Source organism: Triticum aestivum, chromosome 7A (assembly GCF_018294505.1).
Source record: "Triticum aestivum cultivar Chinese Spring chromosome 7A, IWGSC CS RefSeq v2.1, whole genome shotgun sequence".
In the NCBI taxonomy this organism is placed as follows: Eukaryota; Viridiplantae; Streptophyta; class Magnoliopsida; order Poales; family Poaceae; genus Triticum; species Triticum aestivum.
This window is the reverse complement of record NC_057812.1, coordinates 628,750,106-628,775,431: the sequence shown is the minus strand read 5'-3', so window position 1 is coordinate 628,775,431 and position 25,326 is coordinate 628,750,106. Positions and strand designations below refer to the sequence as shown.

The window sequence follows — 25,326 nt, the reverse complement described above, 5'->3', positions numbered from 1 at the left end:
AGGGACAGGGGGTGGATCCGTATAACACCCAGCTTAGATTGCCCCTCCTGATGGTTTTGCGAAGTTGGACGTGGATGCAACTGTGGGTAGTCGGAGCCAGTTTGGAGCTGTGTCGGCGATATGCAGAGGCCAAGTCGGCAATTTCCTTGGAACATCAGCCATTATCTTCAAACATATCAAAGATCCTGCTACTCTAGAAGCATTGAGAGTACGGGAAGGCCTCGATCTAGCAGCTGATCTAAACATCACAAAGGCACATGTTGCTACAGATTGCAAGGTTGTCGCAAGTGAGATTGGCAGGAGAAGTACTGCGGTTTACGAGCCAGTGGTTAGAGAAAATGAATTGCAAGCGTCCTCTTTCATTTCATGTAAAGTAGTTCATCAGTCTAGGAGCTCAAATTATGATGCTCACAACTTAGCAAATCATGCTTTAACTCTGAGCGTTGGCCGCCATGTTTGATTAGGCCAGCGTGAAGGCATTCTATTTGTCCCTGTAAACATTGTGATGACGTAATAAAGCTTTGCGAGGTTGCCTAAAAAACATTTTTTGTCTAAAAATAAAATAAAATGAGAGTACTTTTTTTATTTTGTCTCAAAAAATATGAAAAATAAAAATCAGGATACTTTTATCGTCGACGAGGTGCCTACGGTGACTTCGTAAATTTCAAGATGATATGCCGGCTCAGTCTTTTAAAGGTGCTCGATAAATAAAAATAAAAACATTGTACTTCCGTGATCGCTTGGCTAGGCAGTTAAAGTTCTGCTTGCATTAAATTTATGAGAATTTTTTTTGAGAACACAATAGAGACGCAAGCGCTCATATATATACATGCATACTCTCATTTCTATGAATACATGCGCGGACCTTATCACATGCGCGGACCTTGTCACTGTGAGAATTTTTGAGAGACTGAGTCGGCATATGTATATGATCTTAAGATTGACGAAGTCACGACAGACGTCTCGTAGTTGACGGATACATCTCCTCCTACTGAATGCGCATCGGCAGAAATCCTGAAATCACTTCAGAAATAATACGAGCACTAGGACTTGACCCCAGATGAATTGAGAATACCACTGTTCATCTAAACATTCAACCACGGATTGGTTCTTGGCTACGGTAATTTTATTTGGCCGACGTTCCCTCACTCAATTGTTTGTGCGAAACAATTTCGACCACACATGCCGTCACCATGGTCACCAAGCGCGTCCGGGCACGCATGTGTGGCAGTCGCGCCCGTATGAGCATCCTAAACTTAATCTGCTCCTTGTGAGTTCTTTGTGCAGCTTTTCTTTCGACCAACTGCACCGTGCAAACAGCTGAAAATAGATTAGCCTTTCACCCCCCAAGTTGAAGAGAACTGTAAAAGCAAACATGGCAAAATATAAGATACACATATAAGCAGTGACTCTATCGCCAAGAGTAGCATCGCACAAACCATACGCTACATAATACAAGTGACCTCCTCTAGGTCTACGTGTAGATTGATGCAATGCAAGGTCACCATGCCACAGCTCACACATCAGACCAAGTGACCTTGAACTCTCCAATGTCCTCGTTGAGCCTCAATGCCTTCCACACGGCCAGCGACCCGTCCACGGCGTTGTTGGGACACGGCGGCTCGAAGTTGTGCTCCGCATCGCAGTTGTTCACCGAATCGTACTCGTCGACGACCTTGGCCAGCGGACTGCCCGTTTCCGTTAATGCGGATCATCTTGTTGCACCTGCGTGTGCCGTCGAGGCGCAGCCACCCGGTGGACAGCGCCACCACCAGCTCGCTGTCCTTGTGGAAACGGTTGTCGCAGAAGGACTTGCCGCCACCGTCCCCGCCCGACGCGAAACTGTTCAGGGTCAGGATGGCCGGCGTCTCGGCCGACATAAGGGGCGAGCACTTGAACTGCCGGTAGCGGTGGCCGGCCACGCAGCAGTCGAGCCGTGCTCCCTGTTGCATTTGGCGGCTAGCTACCCCGTGCAGGAAGGAAGGTGTAGGAATAAACATGACGCGTAGACCAATAGTAATAGTAGGACTAGAAATCCTAACCGAGTAGGTTACATAGCTACTCCTAGGTGTTATACCTAAAATCTGTACCACAACGAAAACAGTAAGCAAAAACAAGGCACGTCAAGAGCCTTTGGCAATCACCAAATATTCCTCCATTTGTTCGCTGAGTCACGATCCGCCGACGAGACAATCGAGTCTAGCAAGCTACGCTACTAGAGGTTCACGTACACGTACGGTGGTTACGCCGGCCCGGCAAGTTGCATGCACGTGGCTACTGTTGTTAATCCATCCAGCTACCTGCCTGTGTGCTAGCTTTACAAGTACGTGGAGTTCCTGGGTGATCTGATCTAGAAGATCAAAAGCCAACAATTGATATTAGAGCCTCGACAATCTACGATCTACAATGATGGACAGCGACGCTGAGTCTATCAAATCCGGCAACGGCGGTTCCAAGGCGAATAAGAACAGCGACAAGGTGAAGAAGGGCGGCAAGTTAGCGACTAGTGGTGGCGGAACGGGCGGCGCCAATGTACTGACGCATCGCAACATCCCCATCCAGTACCCGATGCTCACCGACGCCACGCGTGTGGGCGGTGAAGATGAAGATCATTCTCCAAACCCTTCGAGTGTGGGAGGCCATCACGGACGACGACGTCGACCAGGAGTGCGACGAAGGTGCCATGGCCGCCACAGCCCAGCCTGTGCCGGATTCCGTGCTGATGACATTGGCGGAGTTCGAAACAGCAAGAGAGGCGTGGAATGCACTCAAAGAGATGAGGATTGGAGAAGATCGCGTCACGAAGGCTCGGGCACAAGTGCTGAAGCGCCAATTTCACAAGTTGCAGATGAAGGAAACTGAATCGGTGAACGACTATGCCATGCGTCTGACTACTTTGGTGGGAGAGATCCGCGTGCTTGGTGCAAAGATCGACGAAGCCGAGATTGTGGAGAAGTTTTTCAGTTCGGTGACTGATAAATTCACGTACATCATCGGCACGCTCGAGCAGCTTTACGACATCGACGACATGACAATAACAGAGGCGATCGGACACTTACGGACATGGAAAGAGAATGCTCGTGGCTGTTGAAACGGCAACGGAGGAGGTAGTGACCAACTCATGTACTCACGCGCAGATTGGGAGTCCTCAAGTAGCAAAGGAAGGCGCAATGTTGGCGAAGGCTCAAGCAACGCGAAGTGCGGCGGACAAACCGAAGAAGGCAAAGGAAAAGGCAAGCCACAAGGTCGTGGTAAGGCGGACCGATCTAAAGAGCGGAAGCCACAGAACTTGGATATGTCTGAGGTCAAGTGCTATAACTGCAACGAGATGGGTCACTTTGCGAAGGATTGTCCAGAGCCTAACAAGAGGGAGATCAAGGAAAATTTGGCGAAGTAGGAGGACGAACGTCCAGGTCTTCTGATGACCGAAGTTTGTGATCTCGTGGAGCCTAACAAGCGGGAGATCAAGGCAAATTTGGCGAAGCAGGAAGACGAACGTCCAGCTGTTCTGATGGCCGAAGTTTGTGATCTCGTCCAAACAGCGGTTGTGAAACCAAGTCGGAAGGTGCTACTTCATGAGAAGAAAGTAATACCGAAGTTATCCGGAAACCAGAATGTGTCATGGTATCTTGACACAGGTGCCAGTAACCACATGACGGGGTGCAAGGATAAGTTCCTCGAGCTGGAATATGATGTTCAATTCGGTCAAGTTCGGTGATGGTTCAAATGTGGAGATTTGCGGGCAAGATTTTGTCCTCTTCGAAGGTCTCACAGGAGAACATCGCATACTCACTGGAGTGTACTACATCCCACGGCTTCTCAACAACATCATCTCTGCCGGGAAACTTGATGAGAATGGATGCAAGGTGGGTATTGAGAACGGAGTGATGACGATCTACGACAACCTCCGAAACGTGCTAGCACAGGTGAATCGCACGCAGAACAGGCTCTATATCCTCAACCTTGATCAATCTCAACCGGAGTGTTGGCTCGCAAGGAGTGATGATGATTCGTGGTTATGGCATGCTAGATTTGGACACGTTAACTTCTACGCCTTGAAGAAGATGTCAAAGATGGAGATGGTATCTGGGATGCCATTTATCGACCATGTTGATCGAGTATGTAACGGGTGCTTGGTTGGATAACAGAACCGCAGGCCATTCCCTACCCAGTCTACCTATCGTGCAAGTGAGGCACTCAAGCTGCTCCATGGTGATCTATGTGGCCCTATCACCCTAGCAACTCACGGAGGAAAGAAGTATTTCTTCCTGGTGGTAGATGACTACTCGAGATATATGTGGGTCATTCTCCTACGATCTAAAGATGAGGCATTTGAAGCGTTCAAGAAGCTGAAGGCTACAACAGAGATGGAACACAAGCTGAAGGTTCGCGCTCTACAGACAGATCGCGGCGGAGAGTTTACGTCGAACAAGTTCAATGACTAATGCGAGAAGATTGGCATAAAGAGGTTCCTCACGGCAGAACGGGGTTGTTGAAAGGCGCAATCAAACCGTCGTTGATATGGCAAGGAGCTTACTCAAGATCAAGAATCTGCCGGGGACTTTCTGGGGAGAAGCTGTCTCGACAGCAGTCTATCTTCTCAACCGGGCTCCAACGAAGGCGGTGATCGGCAAGACTCTGTATGAAGCAATCTATGGACGTAAGCCGAATGTGTCTCATCTACGGACGTTCGGGTGCGTGTCCCATGTGAAGATGGCGGAGCCGCATCTCTCAAAGCTTGCCGATTGTAGCACCAAGATGGTGTTCATCGGATACAAGAGGAGTTCCGGCACCAAGGCATACCGCTTCTACGATCCACGAACCAAGCATCTACGGATTTCACGCGACGTCGTGTTTGAAGAAAATCAAGTGTGGAATTGGAGCGCAGCAGCCAACGATGCTCCAAACGGTAACATATTCACAGTTGAATTTCCAACTGATGATGATGCAGGGGAGGACGTCCAGGTGGTTGGCAAGACGCCCAACCAAGGTGACCACCATGCTAGTGATCATCATGGTGCCGACACCAACGACGACGCGCATGGGTCGCAAGGTGATTGAGACAACAACACGCAAGACACGGGTAGAGATCTCGGCAACGACATCGACAATGAGGCGCATAGTGATGATGACAATCAAGATGATGGTCACGATCACAACGACTACACCGACGATGCGGATGCCAACGACCCGGTATCTACCACGCCTGAGACTCAACCGTCTTCCTCAAGTGCATCGACGTCGACACAATTTGTGTCACCTCCTTTGCAAGCCACAACAGATTCTTCCGGGCCTCGTCGCTACAAGCCCCTCAAGAAAGTCTACAAGTACGCAAAGCCAGTTACACTCGAGTACTTCGATTTGTGTTGACTCGGAGTTGAGGAGCCAGCGAACTTCGTAGAGGCGAGCAAAAGTTCAAGTTGGATGCATGCCATGGATGAGGAGATGAAGGCGATCGAGAGCAATGACACATGAACTTTGGTAACCCGACCTCCGAACCAAAAGGCCATAGGTTTGAAGTGGGTTTACAAGTTGAAGAAGGACATGAAGGGTGCCATGGTGAAGTACAAAGCAAGATTCGTTGCAAAGGGCTACGTACAACGTCAAGGAGTTGACTATGAGAAGGTGTTTGCACGGTTGCTCGAATCGAGACGGTGAGAGTGCTCCTAGCTTTGGCAGCACAAGAGGATTGGAAGGTTCATCATATGGATGTTAAATCCGCTTTCCTCAAAGGTGACATCATATAAGAAGTGTACGTGGAACAGCCCCTCGGTTATGAGAAGAAAGGCAAAGAAGGGAAAGTTTACAAGCTCAAGAAGACACTTTACAGGAAGCAAGCGCCAAGAGCTTGGAACTTAATGTTAGACCGAAGTTTGGTCTCGCACGGGTTTAAAAGATGTCCCCTCAATGATCCGAAAGACAGTCTATCAAGCACCAAAGAACTGGTGAAGATTGAAGACGCGACCAAAGAAGAGTGTTGCCATCAAGCTATGGATGAGCTGACAACAATAAAGATGGTCCCTAAAATACTACGAAGAACATTAAAATCAATGCCAAAGTCCCGATCACGTCGAGAACGTCATGTTTAGGGGGTGAATGTAGGAATAAACATGACGCGTAGACCAATAGTAATAGTAGGATTAGAAATCCTAACCGAGTAGATTAGATAGCTACTCCTACCTGTTATTCCTCTATAGCTAACCGAGTAGATTAGATAGCTAACCGAGTAGACGTCGAGAAATCTGTACCACAACGAAAGCAATAAGCAAAAACAAGGCGCGTCAAGGGCCTTTGGCAATCACCAAATATTCCTCTATTTGTTCGCTGAGTCACGATCCGCCGACGAGACAATCGAGTCTAGCTAGCTACGCTACTAGAGGTTCACGTACATGTACGATGGTTACGCCGGCCCGGCAAGTTGCATGTACGTGGCTACTGTTGTTAATCCATCCAGCTGCCTGCCTGTGTGCTAGCTTTACAAGTACGTGGAATTCCTGGATGATCTGATCTAGAAGATCAAAAGCCAACAGAAGCCACTGATGTGGCATTTGCCGCCGTACGGCTGGGCTTTGTGGGCTTGTGTACGCTGCTGACGGCGGACGCGGAGACGGCATGGACCTGGAGGTGGAGTGACAGGAACTGCAGGACAGCGAACACGGACAGTAGCTTCATGTTAGCCATGCCTGCCAGGTTGCATGCAGATCTGCTATTTGTGCTTGTGTGAATCTGTTGATCGATCTTCTTTGTATAGAACCACAATTAGCTGATGTAACCGGAACCGGGCGCGTCAGTCGATTCAGTCTCATCTCATCGGTTTTGCAACCCACAGCTGGTGAGTTGGTGATAGTCCTGTAATATTTGGACCATTAAATCGTCCTGCACCCGCCAAAACTTTATCCTGAAATCTAAAAAGCAGCCGGCCACTAAATAGACAGAACGAGCGGCCGAACGAGAGCCGCTCGATCTCGTCCCGATCGACGCCGCGCGGTGTCCAGGTGTCCCCTGGTCGGGAGGTGGGGCCGCGCCGCTCAGACCCGCGTGTGGACCAGTCGCCTGGTCCGATTTGCGCCGCGCCCGCGAGATAAATCGTCCGTGGGACCCACATGTCATCGAGGATTAGGCAGTTCTCCAGCGTTTTAGCCGTCGTGCGTAGTGGGCGGCGGTTTCGAATTTCGTGCCATTACCCCGTCCACCCCCACCTCTCGCCGCCCATTCCTCCACTTTCCCCCTTTGCTTTCGCCGTTGGTTGGTGCTCGGAGGCGGTTCCAAATCCGCTGGGTTGTGGTCGACGGCGGGGCGCGCCGCGAGGGTCGTCGTCCGCGGCGGCTCTGGTACTGCTCCTACGCGCGCTCCTCGTCTTCGTCCCTGCTTGTTTCTCCACTCGCCCGTCCTCCTTTTTCCGATGAGGTCGCTCGTTTTCCGGTGAGGTCGCGGTCGTTGTCAGGGAGGTCGAGGTAGAGGTCGAGGTCGCGGTCGGGGTTAGGGAGGTCGAACTCATTTTCCGGCGAGGTTGAGGTCACCCCAGCGGACTACTTCGTTTGGGAAACCGCCGGATTGGCAGGGATGGGTTAGGGTTGTGCTCATCCTGTCGTTTTTGAGTTGCAGTAGGGGGTGAGCTCGTGCATATGGTTCAGGGAGGATGAGTGGTTCGCGGCGATAGTGCCTCTTCTGTGGATTGAAGCCTCGCGGTGGATCTAGTGTTTTTGATGAGTGTTTTCCCCCGCGGTGTGCAACTCTGTCGCCCCTTGCGTGCAAATTAGGAGCAGCAGTAGACAATTTTTGAGATAATATAGCCAATCTGCCAGCCTTCTGGTGGTTCTCGTGGGTCATGTGTTTTTCTCCTCTTGTTTGTAATTAGGGACCATTACATGTGCAAATTAGTACCTGTGCAAATTAGGGACCATTACCTGTGCTAACCAACTAAGAGGGTGAAACTTGTATCACGACCACTTTTTAGTTGGTAGACACTTGTGTTCCAGTTGCACAAAATTCTATCCAGTTGGCTTCATTCATATAGTAGTTGGCTGTCCCTATGTTTTGCAGTTGCACCAATTTTTTGCTAGTTGGGTTTCTACATACTGTTCAGTTGCACAAGTTGCCTGCTCAGTTGGCTACATCACTTTTACTAGTTGGCTGTCCATATGTTCTACACCTGCACATGATTCTTTAGTTATTCTGTAAGTTGTATTAGATGTGTGCAATGTTGTGTGCAATGCATTGGCTGATTTCGTAGTTGGTGTTTAGAGATTTAAGTGGTTAGTTGCACAAAATTCTCCTCAGTTGGCTACGTCCATATAGTACTTGGCTGTCCATATGCTCTGTAGTTGCAGCAGTTGTTTTGGTCAGTTGGCTCACTGTTTTTGTGTGCAATGCATTGGCTGATTTCGTAGTTGGTGTTCAGAGATTTAAGTGGTTAGTTGCAAAAAATTCTCCTCAGTTGGCTGCGTCCATATAGTACTTGGCTGTCCATATGCTCTGCAGTTGCAGCAGTTGTTTTGGTCAGTTGGCTCACTGTTTTTGTACTAGGTGGTTGTCTATACTGTGTTCAGTTGCACAAGTTGCCTGCTCGGTTGGCTGCATCACTTTTACTAAGTTGGCTATTCATATGTTATACACTTGTGCCAGTTGCTCTACTTAGTTGGTTTTACTTAGTTGCATATGTTATACACTTTTACTAGTTGGCTGTTCCCCCCTCTGCTGTGTGCAACTAGGGACTCTTGTTTGTACAATTTTAGCACCAATGCTTGCCAATTTTCCAATATAATCTACCCCAATCCACCAGCGTTGTGGTGGCTGTGGTGGTTTATGTGTTATTCTCCTGCTTTTGTGCAACTAGGACCCCTTGATTTGTGCAAATTAGTACCAATGCTTGCCAATTTTCCATTTTATTTTTTCTCAATGTGCAAGTCTTTTGTTGTGGATGTGGTTGTTTTCATGTGTCTCCCTTCATGTTCAACTAGGGACGCTTTTTTCAGAATAAGTTATCTCACTGAGCTTGTTGCCTTTACTTAACTTTTTTCTGTCTAGGTATTACTTGTCACAGTTGGCAAGTAATAATTAGGCAGAAAAAAGTTAGTTGGCTTATTTGATGTCCAGTTTGCACAAGGTTTACTGCCCAGTTGGCTGCATGATTGTAGTAGTTGGTTGTCCACATCTTCTAACTATGTTTTTTTGTTGCATTTCCTTCCGCAGGGCAAAAATGGTTATAATAGGAGGAGATGCGGGTGGCAATGAAGGAGATGTATTTTTATTCACTTTTTTTTCTTTTGTTTTTGAGTTGTTTTTCAACTTATGCATGTATGCTAATGTCTTTTTTTCATGTTTTCTTTTGGTTGCTTAATCAGCGTTCTGGAAGTCAACCTCTTCGCCGGAACTCGAAGCGTCCTGCTAATCGCCAGCCACGACTTGCGCAGAGTGTTGAGCAGGGAGAGGATGTTGAGGTAAGTGGCATGTTGATGACACAAGTCCATTTTTTGGTTTTGTTTGGGTCATATAACATTTTTTTATTTTTTCCCATGCTCATGTTTTTTTCTTAGGATGCTGATCAGTTCCGTGTTGTAAAGCGGACTAGACGTGCAACACTTGGCAAGGGAGCTGAGTCATCTTCTAGGGTAAGTAAAATCTCAAATATAAGTGTTTTTTCTCGCCTTTTTTTAGATAGTGATGAAATTATGCAGCAGTTCGGAACACTATTTTTTGTTTTTAGTCTGTCAATAACAACCTTTTGTAGTTGACATCTCTAGTCATTTTGATTTAAATACAGTTGACATTAGTTGGCATTAGTTGGCATCTTGTAGTTCACTAGTTGGCATGTTTTCATAGTTGACATCAGTGGTCATTTTTTTGTGCAGGCAGCAGTTGCTGGAGAAGCTGTCGCATCTTCCGCAGCAGATGCTGAGGTATGTGGGTTTTTTGTGTTTTTATGAGCTATTTGAATAGTTCTTTGCAAACCTTTTTTTAGTTACTGTTTTTCTTGTGTTGCAATATCATTTCTTATTGTTGCACATACACTAGAACTTTTTGTAGCTGCCAGGTCTCGTTCTTTTTTTATTTACTGTTTTATTGTTGCACATTCAGTTGCACACTGGCAGTCTTTGCAGTTGTCCTCATGAGCTTTATTAGTTGCACAAATACATCATGATGATTGCTAGTTTTTTTTCATTCTTGTTTTTTCTCTTGTGTTTAATGTTTGTGTAATGCTTTCATTTTCTAATCAACAGGGCAGCGGCAAAGGAGTTGAGGTGGCTCCAGGGGAAGATGTGGAGCGACCATCACAAGCAGGCAGGATAAGGGCATCACCAGCGCGCTTTGCAAATTTAAACGCCTCTCTAACTCCACTACAGAAATCAGAGCTAGTTTCGAGGTCGGTCGGGGGGCTATTGAACTTATCAGACACACTTCCAGCGGACCTCACTAAGTTCCTGGTGCAGTCCTACCAGCCACAGACCTCTGAAATGGTTTTCCCAGGAAGGGGAAGGATCCGTGTCGATGCTGACAGTGTTCAGAGGGTATTTGATCTCCCAAACAAGGGTCCAAAAGTCAGATATTTAGTTGACAAGGATGCCACTAGGAGATTCAGACAGGCTTTCAACATAACTGGAAATTCTCATCCCCAGATCACTACATGGCTCAAGATGATTGAGCATATGGCTGGAAGAACGGATGACACATTTTTTATGGCCTGGCTTGCGGTTGCCTTCAGTACTTTTCTAGCACCAACCACGGCCTTGAAGCTCAGCCCAAAGTGTTATGGACTTGTGCTAGATCATCAAATGCTAAAGAATACAAACATCTACCTCTTTGTAGCAGAACACATTAACGAAGCTTTCCGGAACATGGACCAGGAGAAGCAAACTGTTTGCTGCTGCTTGTATCACTTGATGGTTAGTGAAAACGACCACTTTTTTCCATCTGTTCCTGTTCTTTCTGTGCAGTTATAGTTTGCTGAAATTCTCATAACAATAACTGAACTTGGCTTTTTCTTTTGTTTGGGTCTGGTGCAGATACTATACCTTGATGCGCTCGTACATGACATCCCAGTAAGCAACTGCGCGATACGATCGAATGCATGGGATAGTACTCTAATTGCCAAGGTGATCAAGAAGGATACTATCTCTCATGGTGTGTTCGGCAAATTACAAGTGAGTTCTTTTTTGTTTTTTTCCAACAGTGTCTTCCTTCTATGTTCTTTTGATGTCTGGTCACTCTTTTTGGAAATTGCACAGAAAACTGTCATCAGTTGGCACAACAATGCATGTAGTTGCACAGATTATAGCTTTAAGTTTGGCAATCTGCACACATGTTTATTTTAAATTGGCACACCATCTTTTTTAAGTTGCACAGTTTTACTAATCTTGTTGCACAGATGTGTTGCATCAGTTGGTAGGAACTTTTTTTTAGGTTCCATGTGTGTTGCACAGTTTTTGTGTCTTTGTTCAGTTGCATATATGTATAGTTGAATTTGTCTACCCCAGTATCTTGTTTGTAGTTGCACAGGTTGTAATGTGTGGTTTCATTCAACACACAAATCTATTTTGATAACCTTGTTATTTTCTGTTTCTCTTTTTTTTACATCAGCTTAAAGAGGAGTATAGAGGCACGGAGCAGACACCACTGTTTGGTGGAATTTTGCAAGCTGAAGCATTTGTGGCATCCAAATTACCAATAACATATAATCCGCAGGTTAGTGTTTTGCATACATAAACTTGTATCACTTACCAATATTTTTTCTATTGGCTGGGATGTATGTTCAGTTGGACATGTATAACTTTTGTAGTTGCGAAAATTCAGAATTTAGTTGGCTGTGATGTATGTTCAGTTGCACATATAAGGTTTTGTAGTTGCACATGTTCTTTTGGATAGTCAAAGTGTTCATTTACAACCATTGTCATCAACTTTTGGCAGAAATGCATGGTTTTTACTTTGTGCCACAGTGCATGTGTAGTTGGCTAGAATCATATTTTTAGTTGGCCAGAAAGTGTGTATTAGTCGTTTTTGCTTATCACATCATGGTCAGTTACATACATTTTTACTTTTTATTATTTTTTCTAACTGAATCAGTACTGAATCTTTTTTGTGTTGATGCAGAAAAAGGCAAAAATTGCGAAAGTGGTCAATGAGCTATGCAAGGCTGTAACTAAACAGGTTGGCACCTTCATTAAAGAAGTTGCCAAGATTGATGACGAGGAACCAGATATTGATCCTTACGTACAGCAGCCATCAATGCAAACTGGGGCATCACGCCGTGCTCCAAAAAGAAAGAGATGGCGGTCAACTATACAAGAAGAAGAAGAATTTGTTGAGGATGATTCAGAAGAAGATGAGGAAATGGGAGCAGCGATAGATGCTGACGACGATGAGGAGACAGATGCGGATGAATCAGAGGAGGAGGACAAGGATGAGGATGACAATGAAGAAGATGCAGAGGAGGAGGAGGATGAGGAGGAAGAGGAGGAGGAGGAGGAGGAGGAGGAGGACAAACAAGAAGAGGACAAAGGAGAGGAGGAGAACAAGGAAGAAGATAGTGATGCAGAGGAGGAGGAAGAAGAAGGTGAGGCCAGAGAGGGGGACGGGGACAAAGGGGCAGCAGTTGATGGCAGTGAGAGGGGAGAAGACAAAGGCGCAGCAGCTGATGGCAGTGAGAGGGAAGAAGACGAGGATGAAGAAGACGAGGATGATTATGGTGATGATAAAGGGGGATCCAATGGAGGCAGCGACAGCAGCGATGACGATGATGATGACAACGCTCCTGGTTCTGGTGGTACAGGTGGCAACACATCCAGGAGGACTAGCACTCACGCCACCCCTGCGAGCAGCAGCAATTCATTGAGTAGCAGGAGCACACTACAGTTGTTGATTGACAAGACTTGCTGGAAAGACAAGGATTTGCCAAAGTCAAAGAAAAATGACGAAGCAGAGTCTCAGGGAAGCATTGATATGTTCAAGCTCTGCAACTTGAAGCCAGCTTTGCCAACCACCTTTCCCGTGCCAGATTTCAGCGACAAAGATATGTGTGAGAAGATCAACTTTGCCATTGACAAGAGCTTGTTCTTATCAACTGAAGCTGAAAAGAATCAAATTGACATGGAGGAAGCAGGAAAGGGTCTTGACTGGGTTCATTCAAAGGAAAAATACAAGGAATATTTAAAGCTGCTCCCAGACCTAAGCTCCAGCAAGAGCAAGGCAGCATCCACGGCAAACCCTCACGTGGTCCAGAAGTGTAAAGTAGTTTCAATGAAGAAGAATCTGCAGTTGCCTCAAACCAAGGAGAAGATGGTGAGTGAAGTTGCTGAAGTAAATATGGTCAAGGAAGCTGTGCTTCAAACTGATATGCCAACAGTAGTGAGCAGAGAGCCAACCAATGTCAGAGAAGTTCAACAGATCAAGGGGAAGACTCCCCTTTCAACAGTCGCACCAAAACCACCTAAGTAGAAGATTGTCAAGTTTGCCAGGGGCGCAAAGGGGGAACAGGCCACAAAAGATTTGGGGTTCAGAGACGAGAGAGAGCTGCGAGCCGCAGCCATTGATGCAGGGGTGCCAAGTTCTGCCAGGTTGCTGCCAACTCAGACTGGAAAGATGCCAATTACAGATACCAGTGTGCCAACTGATGTGTTAGTTAGCAGTATGGTCACAGTCAAAACCACCACAGCTGGTCAGGAAGGCACCACTGGAACTGCAAGTCCCAAGGTGCCTACTGATAGAGATGCTTCAATGCCAAACACAAAAGGAGGTGATCCAACTATCAAAGTGCCGTCCCCAAGAGTTGTCTTTCAGCAACCATTAACACAAGAGGAGGTGTTCAACATTATAAGTAGGTGCAAGCCTCCAAGGCCGCCAACTACAACACTATTGCGAACCAAGTCAGCGAATGATGCACCCATGTTTGTGCCGCAAGGAGATGCCCTGGTCCTTGAACCCTTACGAAGATCAAACTCTTATCATGGTGACGGGTTCTGCGATGCACCATCTTTTGACCTCGGCATAGATGGTGATGCTCCAGCACCTGCTCCAACAGTAGATACAGCGGAAGCCGGTGTGATTAGCATCGATGAGTGTGAGTTAGACCCAGCAGCTGTGAATGAAGGATGTGATGCTGCTGATGTTGGCAAGGCAATAGCTCAAGAACTAGATGTTGGTTCACCAGAGAATTGCCACACCCCGATATGCGCAGAACCAGAACTTGGCACGAGCAGTTCTTGGGGGCCACCTCTTGCACGAAGACAGAGGAGGGTAAGAAGGCCCGCAGCATCTCAAAGGTCTCCATTCATCGAATACAACAAGAACAAGACTTTCAGCACCAATGAGGTAGTGAACAAGCTTTACGCTGCCCTCTTGTATTGGGTCAGGCATCACAAAGGAGCAAATGATGGAGCTACCAGGTAAACTAACTCCCCACAGCCTACATACATATCTTTTTCAGTTGCATAGCACCAGCCACTTAGTTGCACAGAAAGCATAGTATGTTGCACAGAACAGGGCTTTTAGTTGCACACTGTTCTTTTTTCATTTTCATGCACATTTTTTTGCTGCTGTGACCCTTCGAGCTAACTTGTCTTTTTATTGCTTTCAAAAAAATCAGCCCTGAGATAATTAAGTATGGTGCTTTCTACATTTCTTTAAAGGAGTTAGTTGATTCGATGAGGCCGGTTCAATGGTTGTCAAAAATTGTTATTGAGACTAGAATCTTGCACATCATGGATAACTTACCAGAAGGGTCAAAGAAGGTTGTTATGCCACTGAGGTTTTCTGTAAGTTTTTCCAAAACCTTCTTTTTACCCTCATCTTTGTTCTGTAGCACTTTTCGTTGACCATTTGAGGGAGGCCTTTCACCTACTAAGGAGTTTTGAGCCATGTTTTATAATCTCTGCAGATAAAATTACAGCAAGGGATCCACAATGTGAATGAGATGAACAAGATGTTTGATTACAAGAACCGTCTCGACAAGAAAGACTTAGTGAGTGTTGTGCCCACATCATCAATCTTTTTTTAGTTGGCACCCACAGCATGTCCAGTTGCACACGACACATCTGTTAGTTGGCAGATACTTGTTGCAACCCGTTTTTAACTTGACCAAGTCTTTTACTGTTTTTCTTAGCTACATCTTGTATTTTTGTGTCTGAAATCGTTCACGCTTGCAGGTCATGCTGCCAGTGCTCGAGTGCGCAGATGTAACCGATAAGGACGGAGGGAGGCATTATTGGGTCTTCAGTGTCAACTTGAGGGACGGACGCTTCGAAGTTCTTGATTCAAGTAGGACGCTGGACAACATTGAGCTGATGAACAACGCCTCTACCATTGCGGGGGCAGTACGCCAGCTATGGAGGAAGCATTACCCAAAGTTCAGCATTGAGCACTTCCAGATTATTGATATTGACGTACCGAAGCAGCTTGGCAAGTAAGACAATAAGAATTTCATTCCTTATCAATCAAATACAATCATTTTGTAGTTTTTAAATTTTTCTTCATGTGCAATCTTTAGTATTTTTAAGACACAGTACTAGTCTTCAATCTGTATTATCATTTTTATGAGTTTCTAATGGATTATCTAGCTAGTTGCAGAGTGGCGCGTAAGTAGTTGCAAAGTGGCACATAATGAGTTGCAGTAGAACACAAGCAGTTGCACAGTAGGACATAAGTAGTTGCACAGAGTGCATTATCTTTTTTTGGTTTTAATTTTATGTGACAATTTTTTTTGCCCATTTTTTGCAGTAATGAGTGTGGGTTGTTCGCACTGCTTAACGCCACCGAGTGGAATGGTAGCCAACTGCCCAACTACGACCCCAAGGAAGTACTCAACATCAGGAAGAAGCTGACGTATGATTGGGTCACCAGCGTGCACAACACCGCCCCATGGAGGAAGTTGCTGAGATACGACAAGGAGTAGGTCAGTACTTTTTTTTCCGGCTCCATGGAGGAAGTTTCTGGTTTGTACAATTTTATTAAGTAGATTTTGTAGTTGCACACTGCTAGTAATTGCGTTTTGCAACTCAATATCATCACTTTTGTTGATACATTAGGAGCACTGTATATACAATTGTTCAACAACTAAATATTTAACCAGTTGCCAACAAAGGCACAAATAGCAACTTTTTTTTACACAGTGCATGAACTAATTCAAGCAACATAAATTAGATAAAGAGGAATCATAGATGCTGAATGTGTCCACTTGGTCCCAACATTGCTAAAAAAGACATCATTATTTTTCCTTCTTTGTTCCAAAGTTACAAATGAGGAAACAGAATCATAGGAGCCTCTGTGGACACACACCAGCAGTGTGCTCTGTAGATTGGCACTGGCTGCATTTGTTTTTCTTCTTTGGGTGTAGCTCCAGCGCCGATTTGTACCGTCGACTCTTTGCCCTACCCTTTGTAGTAGACCTTGGAGGATCCCTGGGCACAAAATCATCAGAAGCTTGTGCAAGGGATGCAGCCTCCAACGGGGCAGTAGGACCGTCACGATCACCTGTGTAATAATCATATAAAAAGTTTAGTATTTTTGTTATTGTGCAACCAGCACTGATGTTCTGTGCAACCACACAGTACATTTTTGTGCAACTAACTGGTTGCTGTGTGCAAGTTAAGTTGAAAAAAACACCTGCAGTAGCACGGCCTGTTATGGTACTTGGATTGTAGTCGCCTATGGGCAGAACATGAAAAACAAGTTAGATTTTTAGCTTGATCCTCAAACTAACACAGCGCACACAACTAGGCAGCATGTTTCTGTTCAACTGGGCACTATGATATGTGCAACTAAAGTCACTCACCCTAGTATTTGTTTTGGAGTCGGTGAAGGTACTAACCTGGGTTATGAGCCCCCTGAGTCCTGCCTGTAGGTCCATTGGGAGTAGCACAAAGGGCACTGCTAGTTGGGCCTGGCGGGGGAGGAGGTCTTTGAGGGTTGGCATCACCTATAGGCAGAACAGGACAAACAAGTCAGTTGTGTTTATCTTTTTATGCTCAAACTAACACAGCATGCGCAACTAGGTAGCCTGTTCGGTGCAACTGAGCACCATGATGTGTGCAATTGGATTTACAGACCTAGTTTGATGGGGAGTTGGGTGAAGGTAATTACCTAGACGACGAGCCCCCTGAGTGCTGCCTGTAGGGCCATTGGGAGGAGCATGCAGGGGAGGAGGTGGCGGAGGATGTCGTGTACAGCCAGGAGGGGGAGGAGGTCCTTGAGGGTTGACATCACATATATGCATAACTGGAAAAAATAAGTTAGCTGCGTTATCTTTGATGCGTGAACTAACACAGCATGCGCAACTAGGCAGTATGTTCTTGTCCAAGTGGCTACCATGGTGTGTGCAACTGGGCACAATGATGTGTGCAACTGAAGTTACACACCTAGTTAGATCAGGAGTTGGGGCAGGTAATTACCTGGATGATGAGCCCCCTGATTGCTGCCTGGAGGTGGAGGAGGTCCTCGAGGGTTGCCATCATCTGATGGCCCCGTTGCAGCAGTCGGTTTTTTCCTTTTCTTGGACTTGTTCAGGTGGCCGATCTCGGTACGTGCTGCACGCATATGCTTGTATACAATAGCTTGTGCTGGATCAGAACCACTCGCAAACTTTGCTAGTTTCCGAAAATCGTATATCATGTTCCTCTCCCTTATCTGCTTCTTTGATTGAGGAGGCATTTCATCCGGTTTCTCATAACCAGTCCCTGGCGCACTAGGTACAGCAGTAGGTGTCCACCGTCTTAGCAGGTACCTTTGCGGTATGACATCAACGCCAACATGGGTGAACACCTTGAGGATGTGGCAACAGAGGATGCCGTCCTTGTCCATTTTACAACACTCACACAAATAGGAACGCTCCTCCACCCTTGCCTGCACCAAGTAGTTTCGAGAACCATATTTCGCAACAAATTCCTGGTTCGGTCTGAGCTCAAACACATCAGCACCAACTTGGAATGCATTATAACGTCCAATCAGCTCAAACTCTTCTCTAAACTTGCGGTAAAGGTCTCTAGTATAGGTTTTGTAAGCTTGCTTCTCTATTGGGAAGTTGGACCACAACTCAATCTCAAGGTGTTGTGTCCTGTAATCATTGCAGCCTTCCTTGGCAAGGATGTGGTTCTGTATTTTTTCATATTGCTTGACGAAGTTCAACATTGAGTTGTGTGGGTTCACATATCTTTTGAGGACGGCGTTGAACCCCTCACTACGCTGTGTAGACTGGAGGAAGGGAAAGAACCTGTGTTTGAAGTAGCACGGCACCCAAGTTGACCTGTATTCGTACAACTTCTCAAAGTGCGTGTGTGCCATAGGCTCATACTTGATCATTAACCCAGCCCAATTCTGCTCAAACTCGTCTATAGTGAAGCTGAAGTCAACACACTTGTTGAAATCATCAGAGAGTCCTGGATTCCGGCACACCAACCAACCAACCTTTTCCTGAGCCTTTTTCATGATGTGCCATCGACAACAACGGTGCACGGTGGTTGGAAAGATGCTCTGTATTGACTGCCTCATCGCACCATCCTGATCGGTGATGAAGTTGTCAGGAGGTTTGCCATCCATAGCCTCTAGGAATGCTCCAAAGACCCAATCAAAGCTCGATGCCAACTCCTGCCTCACAAACGCGCAACCCAGCATGAAAGATTGGCCATGTCGGTTTATTCCTATGAAGGGCGCGAACGGCATATTGTACAAGTTGGTCATGTAGGTGGTGTCAAACGATATGCAATAGTGGTACGCTTCCACATAAGCTTTTCGAGCTAAGCCGTCCACCCAAAATATGTTGACAACTCTGTCCTCTTCATCATATTTCACCTTATAGAAGAAGTCTGGATCGGTTTTTTGTATATCCTTGAAGTGCGCAATTGTCTCAATCAGATCACCCTCCTTTGTGTCATCTCTACGGAAACTTGTACAAAGATTTGTTATTGCCTCTGGTCCAAACGGCACCATCATCTCAGATTCATAGAACTCTGCCATTACATGCATCATTCGTCCTGCATAATACAAAAACAAACAGTATATCCTTTTTTTAGTTGCACAAATGCGCACATCCAGCCGCACAGTAATAGGACACGTGTTGGCACAGAAGATAATCACAGGAAATGGACACCTAGCTGCACCTTTTTAAAAACACTTTGCAGTTTTTGCATACAGGACATTCTGTATTTGCACAGTAAAGACAATCTAGTTGCACAAGAAGCACCCAAAGTGATATATAAAAAGCATGGGAAGTTGGACAGCAGTTGCATAGTTAAGCCATTTCAGTTGCACAGTAGTACCATAACAGTTGCACACTGGACTGCCTAGAGGGAAACTTAATTCTTCAAGGGATATAGAAAAACACCACACCTGTAGTCAAGTTGCAGTTATACAAGATGCGCAGAAACTCCTTTTCATCAGGTGAGATGCCTTGGTGGGATCTCAAATATTTGGACAATGAAGGTTTGTTCACGAGCGGATGATTGTGGTCACGAACAAAGTGCGTCACCTCCCATCGCCCATCTATCAGCTTCACCAACATTTTCGCCTTGCATTCAGTATGCTTTATTATCTCACGTTTGCGCTTCTTCTTCTTCTTACTAGTACCAGCATCCTCTTCAGCAAATATTGGAGGTTCTTCTTCCATCTCCTCATCACTGTTAACAGATGTTGGATCTGGAATAGGGTCCAGGTAAGGAGGAGCCTCAGCTCCTCCATCATCAGCTTTGGGCTTCTTGAACTTGTTGCAGCAAAACTGTTGTTTTATCAATTCATTGGTGCGGGGTGTCCGTCTAGAGGTGTTCATCTTGATAGAGAAACCCATCCGTAGTGCGTAACTGTTGTAGTGATCCTTAGCAATTTGAAGGCTGTCAAACCTCATGCCAACATAGGGTTCCATAGGTTGAGAACCAGCCTCATCCTCTCCTTCTTCTACTTGCACAACTCTGTCAAAAGCCCCAGCTTCTAGCTCAGTCCTGGTTGGACCAGGAACATTTGCCTCGGTTCCTGTGTCATCAAGAGTATGGCTCTCTGACTGCAAAGACACCACTACAGGGGCACCACGGGCTGATGACTGGCCTGCCACATTGTCATGGCCCGTAGGGTTACCATCACGACTTGCCTGCGTGTAGTAAACAGATCGACCATTTTCTGTGCAGTTTCCTTGTTGTATGCTGGGTTGCTGCTGATCCATATCATGAGGAAGCTCATTGAGATCTGGAGGCAACTCATTGAGATCAAGCATTTTTTCCCTTGTTTTTGGATGCTGCCACACACTCCCTGCACATATAAAAAAAAGAAGAAATTGATGCCATCAGTTGGTAACCACAGAAAAACTGTGTTTCAAAACAACCTAAAAGCAACATGACCATAGCATAATCTTTTATTATAACAGTTATGAATTTTTTTGTTTGCACAGAGTTGTTATGTTAGTTGCACAGTTTGCAGTAAATAACTGGCAAGAGCATGACTTCTTTTTGCTACAGAGTTTTTCTTACCCTTTTCCCTTTTTGTTTTGTTGCAATGATCTGTAGGTTTCCGTTTCGCAAGGAGCTCTTTTCAGATTTTTCTGCACATAATTGGATGCTACATTTGAGAAGGAAAATCCAGGTGAAAGAAGAAAGAAGAATTGGAGGACAGATTATAGTTATATGTTTTTCATCGCCGTTTATGTTTCTAGATCTGGTATATTTGAACATATTAATATGGTTTGCAATAGGTGTGGGACCAGAATATATGCGTGGGACAAGATTTGTGTGTGAATATGTTAATATGGTTTGTGGCTTCATTAGCCATGGACAAAAGTTCCTATGTTTTTCCTGTTGCACTACAGATTTCTAGTTTTCGCTAGAATAGACGTCTCAATTTCCAGGATTTCCACTTGGCCAGCATACATATTCAGTTGGACATTCAATGCTTTTAGTTGGCTAGAATAGATGTCTCAGCTGGCCAGGTTGCATTTTTTCAATTTTGTGGCCAACATGCATGTTCAGTTGGACAGTTAATGCATTCAGTTGGCTAGAATAGATGTCTTAGTTGCCTAGAATAGATGTCTTAGTTGGTCATCAGTTTTGGCCAACATGCATGTTTAGTTGGCCAGAAAACATGTTTTTTATTTTCACATATACTACATTTTTTCCAAAGTGTTCACTCAGAAACATGTATTGCCAGATATAAGTTTTTAGTTGGCAGGATACATGTTTAGTTGGCCAGGATACATGTTCAGTTGGCTGGGATGCATGTTTAGTTGCACATTTATGAATTTTTCGTTGCACATGTTCAATAAAGCATTGGGTAGTCAATTTTTTGTTCATTTTGCAAATAATAACTAGAAGTTGGCTTTTAATCATGTTTTAATTGGCCAGATAACTCGTTTTTAGTTGGCTTGTTTTTAACACATCCAGGTGGTAGTTTTTGGCATGTTTAACACATCCAGCATGTTTAACATCTGGTGTGATGTGCCAGATTCACCTCTTTTTTGAAGCAGATTCTCCATGGATCCATGGAGAAGGGGGAAGCGAAGAGGTGCAGAGGGGGCTTACCTGCTCGATCTTACTGCCTGGTATGGCTCTGACCACCCTGCCCTTTAGATCTTGAAGCAGCTCCTACTTTGGGGCTCCCATGGCGGCTGTGTAGGAGGAGGAAGAAGGGCTGGGGGCGATTGCGTTTGGATCTGTTTCTGGCGTGCAGAAGAAGAAGAAGGCAGCGTCGGTAAGGCGTGGGGGCGAGAGATGGCGTGGATTCTGCAACCTGGGCAGATCCTCCTTCTTTCGTGAGGAAGAAGATAGCCAGGGCGCAGTTTGGCGAGGAGGGTGCACGTGATCCCGCGGCCAGCTGGTGGGCGGGGCAGTTGCCTTTTTGGCTCCGACGGGCAGGGACCAGGTGGACTGTTTCCTCTTTTCGCTCGAGGGGGGACCAGGTGGTTTCCTTTTTCGGGTGGCCGCTGGCTAGCGATCCCAGGGCGGCCGGCCGCCCACTAGACGCGTCCAAACTTTATTTGCCCGCTGTAAATTTCTTGTTAAACAGCTGTTTCTTCTTTGTTTTAGTGAAAAGAAATCTTGGCATTCCTCCCAACCAGTAATAATCGAGGTGCAGACATCTCTCAGTATCCGAGTGGATGAGATTCCAAGGTACGTGCAGCTAACTATATGTATCAGGTGTGTCGTTTCCTACTTACTTATCTGTGGATGGAATAAGAATATAGGCTCACTCACTTGTCGTCTTCCCACGGTATTCGCAGTTCTTTGCTCTGACCGACAAAGGTGGCAACGGCTCACCTCTGGACAACACATCTGGCACTGTATGTCACTTTACATTCCACCTCACTGTAAGGGCGAAAATTACTTAGGTGCCAATGCCGGATTGTGTTCCTTTCATGTAAAAATACTAAATAGGAGAACAAGGCCAGCAAATGGTTGAACTGTGGTGATGTTACAGTTCAGGGATCGAAACATGTCTTACTCAGATGCTCCAGCTCCTGTTACCAAGAGCTTCAGTGAGATTGTGTAGGAGGCTCCTCAAGACAATATCTCTGTTCAATTGTCAAATCAATTTGAGGAAGACTCTGAGGGGATTGTGATACTAACCAAGGGAGTGAAATGCACCGTTAATACATTAACTCAAACTGACTGCATGCAAGAGTGGATTTTCAACACCCAGGTGTCCACCCACCCCCTTATCAGCACCGTAGGTCCAGATTCCTGGGCCTAGGGATATGTACAGAGTACTGTAGCAAGTATTTGATTAGCACAGGTATCGGTCGGCCACATTTCAAATGAAGCCGGACCTAGTCTGGCAGTGTGTCACGTAGGTTGATTCCTCCTAGTAACTGAGGCACTGTGGCAGATTCCACAGCCCTCACTCTTCTCACTTTTCTCTCTAGTAACTGAGGAACAGTGGGAAAGGAGAAGTGTTATAAAAAAGAAATAAGGAATGGCTAGACTGCTACCGTGTGTGTCTCAAGTAACAGGAGCAAAATAAAAAAAAAAACTATTTACCTTTTCCTATTCATTAGGATCTTCTATGAGCAATGCGCCTACCCTAGTATTTCACAAAAATGTTGTTCCACGGAGAGATATAGGAGAGGCCACATAGCTCTTTACATAAACAATCTGAGTACTTCAAAAAAATTCTGCGTATTGGCTTGTTGGGTAGCACATGCAGCACCAATGGAGGAATCACGGGGCCATGTGGATGTAGCCTACTCAATACGCATGCACAACTTAGAGCATGGTTAATAATATAGCCAGCAGCGGGCTATATAAACATGACATGTCATCAAGAGTTAGTATTATTAATTACTCATACGATAGAGTTGGCTTGGCTATAAGGTTAGAACGTTTTTTAACTTTGTGTCTTTCTCTTTCCTTTAATTAAATGATTTTACCTAGGAGCACACGTAGAGGCTGGCTCTTGCATGTTAGCCCACTCCATCACTTTTTTCTTCTCTCTCTCCTCCATATAGGCAATTGTGCCATGTAAGCAGGCTTATAGCCCACTGTTGTACTTCCTCTTATGAGTTGTCCCATCCACACTGACCCTAGTGCTAGGCCTGCACTGCAAGCTAGCCTAGTATCAGTCATGCATGTCTCTGCAAATTGCCTGCTAAATTAACCTAACACTGCAATTGACCTACTACTGACTATTCAACAGCACGAATCTTGAACTCACCAACGCAGCGGATTAGGGGGTGTCGGGGCTCCCGGGTGCTATGTCACCTTTTTGTTTAGGCCAATAATTCGGGAATTGATCGACTTAGGTCATAAACTCATTGATATTATTTCCTAAAAAACTCATTGATATTATCAAATAAGGCCAAAATCAATCCAAGAGGGAAGAAGCCGGCCACAGGGCTGCCACATCAGCTTTCCTTTGACCACTCACGAACTAAATGTTTTTTGCAGGGGTCTATTTGTAAACATGCTGCTTTTTTCCTCCTAAACCATGCTAACGGCCTATGGAGGAAAAAGAACTCACATTGCACCAGCAGTGTAAGTTTCTTTTAAAAAATTGCTTGTGAGAAAAAAATCATCCATTTTAGAAAATAAATTCTAGTAAAAAAAGTTAGTTCTTGAGTGGCAAAGAAGGAACACTGACGTGGCAGCCATGTGGTTGGTTTTTTCCTATCAAATTTTTTTGGCCTTATTTGATCAAATAAACGAGTTTACGACCTGAATAGATCAAATCCCAAGTTGTGGGCCTAAAGAATGCAATCAGTTTGATGTAATGGACTACTGACACATTTCACTTTAATCAAGAAGAAGAGCTAAGTGTGATTGATGATCAATTCCACCTTGGTGATTGTACCCAGTCATGTGTCAAAACTGTTGAGACAATGTTTCCAAAAGCTACGAAATCATGGGGGCATGTGTATCGCGGGGTGGAAGATTCAGGGGCCTCGTTCTTGGATCCGATGGGCTCAGGCCCTTGGCATGTTGATGCGGTCAGACGGTGTAGCTAGGCGCTCTAGGCCATGTGGGGTGGTTGCGCTCGATTTTCCTAGCCAGCGGTCCCTGGGACCAATGTGGGCGCTTCATGGCAGGCCATCGTGGAAACGTGTGGTCGTACGAGCGGAGTTATGCCTGGATCTCACAGGTTCACTGGGGTTGAGCTCCGTGTTGGGAACGCAGTATTTCAAGAATTTTGCCTACGATCACGCAAGATCTATTTAGAAGATGTATAGCAACGAGCGGGGAGAGTGTGTCCATGTACCCTCATAGACCGAAAGCGGAAGCATTTAGTAACGCGGTTGATGTAGTCGAACGTCTTCGCGATCCAACCGATCTAAAGTACCGAACTACGGCACCTCCGCGATCAGTACACGTTCAGCTCGGTGACATCCCTCGAACTCTTGATCCAGTTGAGGCCGAGCGAGAGTTCTGTCAGCACGACGGCGTGGCGACGGTGTTGATGAAGTTACCGGTGCATGGCTTCGCCTAAGCACTACGACGATATGATCGAGGTGTGTAACTGTGGAGGGGGGCACTGCACACGGCTAAGAGAACACTTGGTGTCCCTTTGGGGTGCCCCCCTCCCACGTATATAAAGGTGGGAGGAGGAGGAGGCCGGCCCTAGATGAGGCGCGCCAAGGAGGGAGTCCTACTTGGACTCCTAGTCCAAGTAGGATTCGCCCCCCCTCCTTCTTTCCACCGAAGAGGGAAAAGGGGAAGGGAGTGAGAGGGAGAAGGAAAGGGGGCCCCCTCCCTAGTCCAACTCGGACTCCCTATAGGGAGGGGGCGCGGCTGCCCCTTGTGGGCTGCCTCCCCTCTTCCCTATGGCCCATGTAGGCCCAATCTTCCCCTGGGGGGTTCCGGTAACCTCCCGGTACTCCGAATAAATGCCCGAATCACTCGGAACCATTCCGATGTCTGAATGCAACCTTCCAAT

General features: G+C 45.9%; 1 protein-coding gene across 1 annotated transcript; it reads right to left on the bottom strand.

Moving 5' to 3' along the window:
- Positions 1–16,141: 16,141 nt before the first annotated feature.
- Positions 16,142–21,610, bottom strand: LOC123153668 (protein FAR1-RELATED SEQUENCE 5-like). The gene is made up of 7 exons (XM_044572677.1): positions 21,483–21,610; positions 19,312–20,220; positions 17,379–18,956; positions 17,071–17,205; positions 16,799–16,906; positions 16,594–16,635; positions 16,142–16,461 (listed from the first exon to the last, which is right to left on the bottom strand). The coding sequence occupies exons 2-7, from the start codon at positions 20,183–20,185 to the stop codon at positions 16,241–16,243; spliced, it is 2,958 nt and encodes a 985-aa protein (XP_044428612.1). The 5' UTR covers positions 20,186–20,220; positions 21,483–21,610; the 3' UTR covers positions 16,142–16,240.
- Between the last annotated feature and the right edge of the window lie 3,716 nt (positions 21,611–25,326).